General features: G+C 41.0%; 1 protein-coding gene across 4 annotated transcripts in view; it reads right to left on the minus strand.

The window, feature by feature from the left end:
* The window catches only part of scyl3 (SCY1-like, kinase-like 3), a 43,117-nt gene extending 33,262 nt beyond the window's left edge, over nt 1-9,855 (minus strand). For all 4 annotated transcript variants that reach the window (XM_072273936.1, XM_072273935.1, XM_072273934.1 and 1 more), the window contains exon 1: nt 9,580-9,855. In XM_072273936.1, the coding sequence (XP_072130037.1) occupies nt 9,580-9,744 (165 nt within the window). In that variant the 5' untranslated portion in view covers nt 9,745-9,855. The remainder of the gene's footprint in view (nt 1-9,579) is intronic.
* Nucleotides 9,856-10,529: the final 674 nt, after the last annotated feature.

Here is a 10,529-nt window from a genome sequence, read left to right on the forward strand (position 1 = left end):
GAACAGGAAATATGTTAAATGAAATCAAGTCAGCTTAGAATTTATTCTCTAATCACAAGGAGGTCATTTGTTCTGCATACCTATTACTTTCAGACCTAATAAATGAACTGGGACAAGTAGCTCCTTGCAAAGATTAAAAAGCGTCATAGAACACTACAGTATAGATAGACCCTTCAGCCCATCTAATCCATGCCAAACTGTTACCCTGTCTAGTCCCATCAACCTGCACCTAGACCATAGCTCTCCATGCCCCTCCCATCCATGCGCTTATCCAAATTTCCCTTAAATGTTGAAATAAGACCTGCATCTAGCACTTCCTCAGGCAGCTCATCTCACACTACCATTTGAGTGAAGAAGTCACCCCTCAGGTCACCTAAACTCAGTGGAAGAAGCCTGCTTGCATTTCCCAGAACTATATCCTCATAATTTTGTATACCTCTATCAAATTTCCCCCTCAATTCTTCTGTGCTTCGGGAATCAAGTCCTAACCTATTCAACCTTTCCCCATGACTCAAGTCCTGGCAACATCCTTGTACATTTTCTCTGTGCCCTTTCAATCTTATTGATATTTTCTGTAGGCAGGTGACTCGCAATACACATAGTACTCTAAATTAGGCCTCAACTTATACAACTTACAATATAATGTCCCAACTCCTAAAATCAAGGAAACCACAAAATCATTCAATATCACCTGTAACTGACTATTTAAATTTTATTCTGGCTTGCAATTTGCAGTTTGTATCAAGTAAAAACAGTAGAAACTTGTAGGGCCCTCATGTCAGTAAAATGGCTAAATGCATTGGAAATACAAATATTAAGAAAGCTGAAGTTTGGAGAAAATTAGTCATGTTGGAACAGCTATGATGAATTCATATGTATACAGCAAGAGAACCTTCCAATACAAATAAAACCATGAAAATGGGAATTACGTTAGTACAATGTTGGATTTCCAACACATCTACCCATGGAATGACAAAGCTGGAATTCACAGTTACTGAGCTCTTTTCAATTAAGTATCAGACGAAGGCTTGATATGTCCAAAGATCAGGAAGATTCATCCCGAAGCATTTTATATTTAAGATATATCTTAATAGTCAAAGTTGATCAATAGTCAGCTGATTCACAGAGTACAGAAACAGGCAATTCAACCCAACGGATCCATGCCAACCAAGGTGCCCATGTAAGCCAATCCCATTTACCAATGTTTGGCCTGCACACTCCTAAACCTTCTCAATCCATGTACCTGCACATCATTCTTTAAAAATTGTTATTGCACCTACTGCAATAACTTACTGCAGTAGCTCATTCCGTAGACATATCATACTCCTAAAAAAAAGTTGCCCCTCAAGTTCCCATTAAAGCTTTTCCCTCTCACCTTAAATTCATGTCCTCTAGTTCTTGATTCCCCAACCCTGCAAAAAAGAACTAGTGTGTCCACCCTGTTTATGCCAGTCATGATGATTTTGCTCATACAGTTCTATAAGATTACCTCTCAGTTTCCTATTCTTTAAAGACAAAACGTCCTAGCCTGCTCAAACTCTCCCTATAAGTTAGTCCCTCAAGTTCTAGCAACATCCTCATAAACCTTTTCTGTACGGTCTCCAGTCTAATAATACATTTCCTAACAGCAGGATGACCAAAACTAACACAATACTTCATGTGCTTCTTCATCAACATCTTGTGCAACTGCAGCATAACCTCTCAACTTCTATAGTCAGTGTCCTGACTGATGAAGGCCAACTTGCCAAAAGCCCTTTTAACGATCTGGTCTAAATGTAATGCAATTTTTAGGGAAATGTGTAATGGAACCAAAGGTCTTTGTTATGCACCACCCTCCTGTATACTGAGAAAACCCTGCCTTAATTTGACTTTCCAAAATGCAACACTCATATGCATCCAAATTATACTCCATTTGCCATTTCTCAGCTTACTTACCCAGCATTTCAAGTGTAATTTTTGCTGACCTTCTTCACTGTCATTGATACATCCTATTTTAGTGTCATTTGCAACCTTCTGACCACACCTTATACATTCTCATCCAAATCACTGACATAGAAAACAAATAAAAATAGCAATAACCCAAGGCCCACCACTAATCACAGGCTTCCAGTCCAAGAAACAACCTTCCACCATCAATCCAACTGAGCCAGCACCCTCTGGATTCCATGCAATCTAACCTTCCAGAGCAGCCCATCATGTGGAACCTTATTAAAGGCTTTAACTGAAGTCCATATAGACCACATCTACTGCTTTGCCCTCATCAACCCTCTTGGTTACCTCACCAAACAAACTCAATAATAAGATATGATTTTGCATGCTCTAAGCTACCTTTAACATACCTGTCTTTCCAGATGCATATATATGTAATTCCTCAGAATCTTCTCCAGTAATTTATGTACCACAGATGTAAGACTTATCGGTCTATACTTTTTGGGCTATTTCTTTGCTCCCCTTCTTAAATAAAGGCACAACATTCACCATCCTCCAGTCTTCTGACAGTTCACCCAAGGATAATGGTGATGTAAATACCTCAGCAAGGTCTCAAGCAGTTTATTCTCTAGCTTCTCACAATGATCTTAGATGATACCCTGGAGATCTAAATATCTTTTCAGATATTCTGCTCCTCCTCAAATGTATTGTAACCTATCCCCAAGACATCCCAATAAATTTTCCGAAGATTCAAACCTTTCACATCTTTCTCCATGGTAAAACAGAAGATATGTTCATTGAGGACTTTGACCAAGCCCTGCAGCTCCACACGTAGGTGAAGTAACTTGGCTAAAACTTTGCTGGTGGCCGCAAGGAGAATTCACAAATTGGAAAAGAGAAAAATGTTTGCAAAAAGTAAGAAAACCAATGAGTTTGAAAGAGTATTATTGTGATGTTTTAATCAATATAGCATAGACAGTTTCCACTTTTGAAACTGAAACAACCATGACGAAAAATAAATCAGGAGCTAGTAAACAAAAGAAATATACTTCCCTGTTAGTATTAGAAGAATTGCAGGAAAACATCTCTCCAACCAGCTATGTTAAGCATTATAAAATTACTACTACAAAACAAAGCTTTCTTATCAGTGATTGACTACTTTAAATTGCTCAACTCAAGGGAAGCCCCATATGGGCCAATATAGCAGGCACCCCAAGCACAGCATGTTGATTGCAACGTCATTCCTAATGGCGCTTTTGCAAGCCAGACCTTTAAAACAAATCAAGATGTCAAGATGGTGTACCTATCTTTCGAACATCGCTTTCTATTAGCCTATGATACCTCAAAAGCATTTTATCTTCAAGAATTACTTCTGGCCTGTTGTCCAGAAAACAAGATGCAAAGAGTAGTGAGCCAAACGATCAGTGAATGAAGATTCATTCAATGAATATGAATGACTGGGATGTAAACATAATCATATTTATTATTACTGTTGTTTTGTGGCAGAAGTACAGCATGAAGACATAAAATTACATAACAAAAATAAATAAATAGTGCAAAAAAAATGAGGCTGTGTGTATTCATGGAGCGGACTAAGCTGTTCCTGAATCATTAGATTAGATTAGATTATGAGGACACGCAGTCCTCTTTTATTGTCATTTAGTAATGCATGCATTAAGAAATGATACAATATTCCTCCGGTGTGCTATCACAGAAGCACAGGACAGACCAAGACTGAACAACTAACAAAACCACATAATTATAACATACAACAGTGCAACAATACCATAACTTGATGAAGAACAGGCCATGGTCACAGTAAAAAAGTTCAAAGTCTCTCGAAAGTCCCACATCTCATGCAGACGGGAGAAAGAAGAAAAACTCTCCCTGCCATGCCCGACCACAGTCCGATTCTGAGTCGTCTGAAAACTTTGAGCCTCCGATCAGCCCTCTGACACTGAGTACCGAGCACCATCTCTGCCGAACGCTTCGACCCCAGCCTCCGTCACCAGCAGCAGGCAAAGCCGGGGATTTTGGGGCCTTCCCTCTGGAGATTCTTGATCGCACAGTAACAGTGGTAGCGAACCGGGCATTTCAGAAGTTTTCTCCAGATGTTCCTCGGCGCTTCTCATGTCTGTCTCCATCAAATCAGAATTGTGTGCGGCATCCTACTTACAAATACGATATCATTTCACCGGAGAGCTGCGCGCGCTGCGTCACGCTGCCATCTTCTCCTCCCACCATTTAAGAGTGGGTCTTCAGGCTCCTGTACCTCCTCTCCAATGGTAGTAATGATAAGAGGGTATGTCCCAGAAGAGTCCTGACTGATGAACACCTAGCAGTAAAACAGACTGATGAATATCTAGCAGTAAAGTGCCGTCCTTCTTACCTACTACGGGAGTTCTCTGGGGTCATTTTGGTAGCAGGTATGATTTGCGGAGGGCTATTTCAACGGCGAAGAGACAATTTCGAACGAGGTTTCAGGCGACATCAGATGCACGGCAACTCTGGCAGGGTCTGCAAGACAATAATTCCTACAAAGCGAAACCCAATAGCATGAATGGCAACGATGCTTCATTACCAGATGAACTCAACGCCTTCTATGCACGCTTTGAAAGGAAGAACACTACAGCTGTGAAGATTCCTGCTGCACCTGATGATCCTGTGATCTACGTCTTAGATGTTAGACTGTACTTAACGAGAGTGAACCCTCGCAAGGCAGAAGGTCCTGATAGAGTACCTAGTAAGGATCTGAAAACCTGTGCCAACCAACTAATGGGAGTATTCAAGGACATTTTCAACCTCTTACTGCTACAGGCGGAAGTTCCTACTTGCTTCAAAAAGGTAACGGTTATACCAGTGCCTAAGAAGAATAATGTGGGCTGCCTTAATGACTGTCGCCCGGTCGCACTCACATCGACAGTGATGAAATGCTTTGAGAGGTTGGTCATGACTAGACTGAACTCCTGCCTCAGCAAGGACCTGGACTCATTGCAATTTGCCTATCACCACAATAGGTCAAAGGCAGACACAATCTCAATGGCTCTCACATGGCTTTAGACCACCTCGACAACATAAACGAATACGTCAGGATGCTGTTCATCAATTATAGCTCAGCATTTAATACCATCATTCCCACAATCCTGATTGAGAAGTTGCAGAACCTGGGCCTCGTTACCTCCCTCTGCAATTGGATCTTCGACTTCCTAACTGGAATCCACAATAGTGTGGATTGGTGATAACATCTCCTCCTCGCCGACGATCAACACTGGCGCATCTCAGGGGTGTGTGCTTAGCCCACTGCTCTAGTCTTTCTATACCCATGACTGTGTGGCTAGGCATAGCTCAAATACCATCTATAAATTTGCTGATGATACAACCATTGTTGGCAGAATCTCAGGTTGTGAAGAGGGGGTGTACAGGAGTGAGATATGCCAACTGGTGCCGCAGCAACAACCTGGCACTCAACATCAGTAAGATGAAAGAGCTGACTGTGGCCTTCAGGAAGGGTAAGACGAAGGAATACATACCAATCCTCACAGAAGGATCAGAAGTGGAGAGAGTGAGCAGCTTCAAGTTCCTGGGTGTCAAGATCTCTGAGGATCTGACCTGGTCCCAACATATCGATGTAGTTATAAAGAAGGCAAGACAGTGGCTATACCTTATTAGGAGTTTGAAGAGATTTGGCATGTCAACAAATACACTCAAAAACTTCTACAGTTGTACCATGGAGAGCATCCTGTCAGGCTGCATCACTGTGTGGTATGGAGGGGTACAGGACCGAAAGAAGCTGCAGAAGGTTGCAAATCTAGTCAGCTCCATCTTGGGTAATAGCCTACAAAGTACCCAGGACATCTTTAGGGAGCAGTGTCTCAGAAAGGCAGTGTCCATTATTAAGGACCCTCCAGCACCCAGGGCATGCCCTTTTCTGTTACCATCAGGTAGGTGGTACAGAAGCCTGAAGGCACACACTCAGCGATTCATCTGCCATCCAATTCCTAAATGGACATTGAATCTTTGGATGCTACCCTTTTTAAAAAAAAATGTAGTATTTCTGTTTGTGCCCTTTTTTAAAATCTATTCAATATACGTAATTGATTTACTTGTTTATTTATTTTTTAATTATATTTATTATTTTTTTCTCTGCTATATTATGTATTGCATTGAACTGCTGCTGCTGTTAACAAAGTTCATGTCATGTGCCAGTGATAATAAACCTGATTCTTCTGAATGGCACTTCCCTGAGGCACCACTTCTTGAAGATATTCTCAGCAGTAAAGGATAGTATCCATGATGGAGATAACCAACTCTATAACCCTCTGTAGCTCCTTGCGTTCTTTTGCATTGTAGCCTCCATACCAGGCTGAGATGCAACCAGCCAGAATGCTCTGCACTGTACATCTAACAGAGCCCTTGGCATGCCTGCTTTGTGACCGCATCAGTGTCTTGGGCCCGGATTACATCTTCTGAGATATTGAACAAAAGTATGGATACTGTGCTGAGGCTCAAAAGATAGGTGGGAGAGTAAGCTGTGAAGAAATGCAACATCCTTTAATAGAATTGATCCAAAACATCAAAAAATTTCCTATTTGATAAACACAGCTTAAACAATCACTATTTTTTATTTGCAATACTTTATATTTAAACATAGGTTTCTGCTAGCTATTCAAATAGGATAGTTTAAAAATGAAATATATTCAGCATTCTCCATATTTCAAATGTAAGAAATTCACCCAAAGTATATTAGCAAATTATTCAAATTTAAATACACACACCATGAATGCTTAAAGAAATATATGGATTAGCTGCTCAATTTATCAAAATATCCATAGCTGAAACACAAAGTAATTAATTGCTTTCCAAACTTTTAAAGGTACATTAAGATGCAACATGGAGCTTCCTGTCAGAGAAGTCAAAATCTAAAGGCAACACCATGTAGGGTAGCATCAATACTATTTTCAAAACCTATTTCCTATTAATTGCCAAGTTCAATGCAATGCAAGGAAATAAGCAATGGCTTGATAAATTACTAGGTTAAGTTTTCTCAATAACTTTACAGTTTTTTTCATTGTACTGGGAAATGTAAAGTTAGATTATAAAGTAAAAGTAGATTATAAAGCTTCAATACAAAGAATTATATTTTTGTGAAATTGGCAGTAAGATACAGAAGGCAAATCTTCACAGCCACGATTCTTTACCTAACTGATCAAACAAAATCTTTTGATAAACGATATAACATTTACTTCAGGAAAGGAACAAAATAATATCACAAACATAGATTTCTACTGCAGGAATAGTGCTGGTAAACAGGACTCCACCCTTTTGGTACAGAAGTGGTGTACAGTTCAAAGTTCAAAGTAAATTTATTATCAAAGTATATACACATTACCATATACAACCCTGAGATTCATTTTCTTGCAGGCATACTCAATAAATCCATAATTCAACAATAACCATAATAGAATCAAATAAAGACCACACTAACTTGGACATTCAACCAGTGTGCAAAAGACAAAAAACTGTGCAAATACAAAAAGAACAAACAAACAAATAAATAATGAGAACATGAGATGAAGAGTCCTTGTATGTGAATCCATAGGTTGTGAGAACATTTCAGTGATGGGGAAAGTGGAGTTGAGTGAAGTTTTCCCCTCTAGTTTAAAAGCCTGATGGTTGAGAGGTAGTAACTGTTCCTGAACCTGGTGGTGTGAGTCCTGAGGCTCTTGTACCTTCTTTCTGATGGCAACAGCAAGAAGGGAGCATGTCCTGGATGGTGGAGGTTCCTGACGCTGGATGCTGCTTTTCTGCAACAATGCTCCAGGCAAATGTGCTCAGTGGTAGGCTTTATCCATGATGGAGTGGGCCAGGATGGATTTTCTGTTTGAAGACATTGGTTGTGATGGAGGGCCAGTCAATATACTCTCCACTACACACCTATATAAGTTTGTCAAAGTTTTAAACGTCATGCCGAAACTTCGTAAATTCTGAAGAAAGCAGAAGTACTGCCGTGCTTTCTTCGTAATTGCACACATGCTGGGCCCAGGACAGGTCTACTGAAATAATAACACTGAGGAATTTAAAGTTGCTGACCCTCTCCACCTCTGATCCTCCAATAAAGACTGGCTCACGGACCTCTGGTTTCCTTCTTGGTCTTGCTGATATTCAGTCAAAGATTGTTGTTATGGAACCACTCAGCCAGATTTTCAATCTCCCTTCCATATGTTGACTCATCACCACTTTTGATGCGGCCTATGACAGTGAAGTCAAGTTCAGCAAACCTGAATATGGTATCTGAGCTGTGCTTAGCCATACAGTCACAAGTGGAAAGCAAGTAGAGCAGAGGGCTAAGCACATAGCCTTGCGGCGCACCTGTGCTGATGGAGATCATGGAGATGTCGCCAATCTGAATTGACTGGGGTCTTCAAGTGAGGAAATCAAGGATCCAATAGCATAAGGAGGTATTGAGGCCAAGGTCTTGGAGTTTATTGTTTAGTTTTGAGGTGATGATAGTAATAAATGTTAAGCTGTTGTCAATAAAGAGTATCCTGATGTATGCACCTTTGCTGTTCAGACGTTCTAGGGTTGAGTGACGAGCCAATGAGATGGCATCTGCTGTGGACCTATTGCTCTGGTCAGCATATTGGAACTGATCCAAATCGCTTCTCAGGCAGGAGTTGATATGCTTCATCACCAACCTCTCAAAACACTGCATCACTGTGGATGTAAGTGCCCCTGGACGACAGTCATTGAGGCAAGTTACCACTTTCTTCTTAAGCACCACTATAATTGAAGTCTGCTTGAATCAATTGGGTACCTCAGATTGCCAAAGCAAGAGGTTAAATATCTCAGTGAACACTTCAGCCGGTTGATCAGCACAGGTTTTTAGTACTTTCAACAAGAAGTACTTGATGGTTATATTGTGAATCAGACTTTCCTCTCCCTACTTAGGAGGAAGGATGAATTGCCCTCATTAAATGGCAAAGTTGCATTATGTTATCTCAGGAGTTAACTAATCCAATGCACTCCTGCCTGGCCTCCTTGGATCTACCACCTGAAAACTCAAACTCAAAGCTCTGTGGCCGTATCATACCAAGTTTCTATATGTTCACTAATTCACAGTACATTTGCTACCAATGAAGTAACAATTAATTCCCAGGTCTCCAACCTTAAACTTTCAACACTCTTTCTCCTTCCACAGAAGCTGACTGATCAGAAAGTTATGAAAACAATTACCTGCAGGTTTTGTTTTGTTTCCATTTGTATTTCTCATTTTCAAATTTGATCTTCCCCCACCTTCAATCAGTCATGATTTTAGTCGTACTTTGACAAGCATGCCTTCAACCTTCGCAAATGTGTCATTAAAATTCTTCACTATTTTCACATGAAGCCACACTTACTTGGGCAATCTGAACTACAGTGCACCCTCAGCCTTCTGGTGTCCACAGGGAATGGTGACCGTAGCAGCAGCTGAATGAGGAAATGCTCAAGCAAAAAAAAAAATTACAGCGCACCACAAACACCATAGTTGTAACTCTCAAGGCTAACAAAAAATAAAATAAATCAAATGAATGACTGCATTCATCACTATATGAAGTGTCAGATCTTTGAAGAGGATGCAATTCAAGCTGCACCTGCCTTGGCGTTGCTCACCTTTGCGGCCTTGTTGACAGTGTCCTCATTACCCCGCTGATAGACGAACACGGATGCCAGCTGTTCTTCGTCCAGCGTCGCTCGGTATACGCTGAGACCACCAGGCAAGGTTACCGGCGGCTCTTCCAGACGGGGGGACCTCGCCACACTGCTCTCCGCTCCCATGGCCGCTGGCCGGAGAGCCAGATAGGCAGCCCGCCACTAGGTCAGGGAATAAGATGCCAGTCTCCCTCTAACCCTTCTCTACCCTAGACACCAAACCACCAACGGCATACATCCGGCTGACCCGGAACCACATGCAGCACTCGGTCGGCGATCAATCCCAGTGCCACAGAGAAGCATGCGCAGTGCAAACTTTGGGTCTTCGGAAGATTTGAGAGTGCTGTTGGTGGGCAGTGGACTGGGCAAGGGCGGACTTCCAGCTCTCTCACGGAGCACCGGTGTCCCAAACTGACTGGTAGTCAAAGATAATGGCTAGTAATGTTTAATGGCGATTGGCAGACCAACATGAGGTGCAGTACCGCCGCCTATTGAGCATAATTCAAGCGTACTAAATACAGTACTTTTCTTCCAGAAAGGTTCACATTTGTGTCACTACAGTCCTACATGGTGCTATGAGGGTGAAAATACCCTGACTAATAGCTAATAACTTCTAGCATTCCATTGTAGGATTTAAAAAAAAACAAAAAAATTAAAGAGAACATTGTCAGCCCTTCTCTGAAGTCTGTATATTATTTACCTCTCCTTGAAAGGCATAATTAATAACCTCTAGGGTTAGGTCTTTAATCTCTAAATGTTTTTTTCTGCAGCCTTTAATATAATTTTTATTTTTTTCAGTCCCACTTTTAGTTTGTGCTGAAGCATTTACCACATCAGCCATGAAAGTAATAAATTTGAATTTATCATCAATCAACAAATGGTTGGTTATAAAATCTTGCACTTTACACACT

The sequence above is a fragment of the Mobula birostris genome, chromosome 12, assembly GCF_030028105.1.
Source record: "Mobula birostris isolate sMobBir1 chromosome 12, sMobBir1.hap1, whole genome shotgun sequence".
NCBI classification, from domain to species: Eukaryota; Metazoa; Chordata; class Chondrichthyes; order Myliobatiformes; family Myliobatidae; genus Mobula; species Mobula birostris.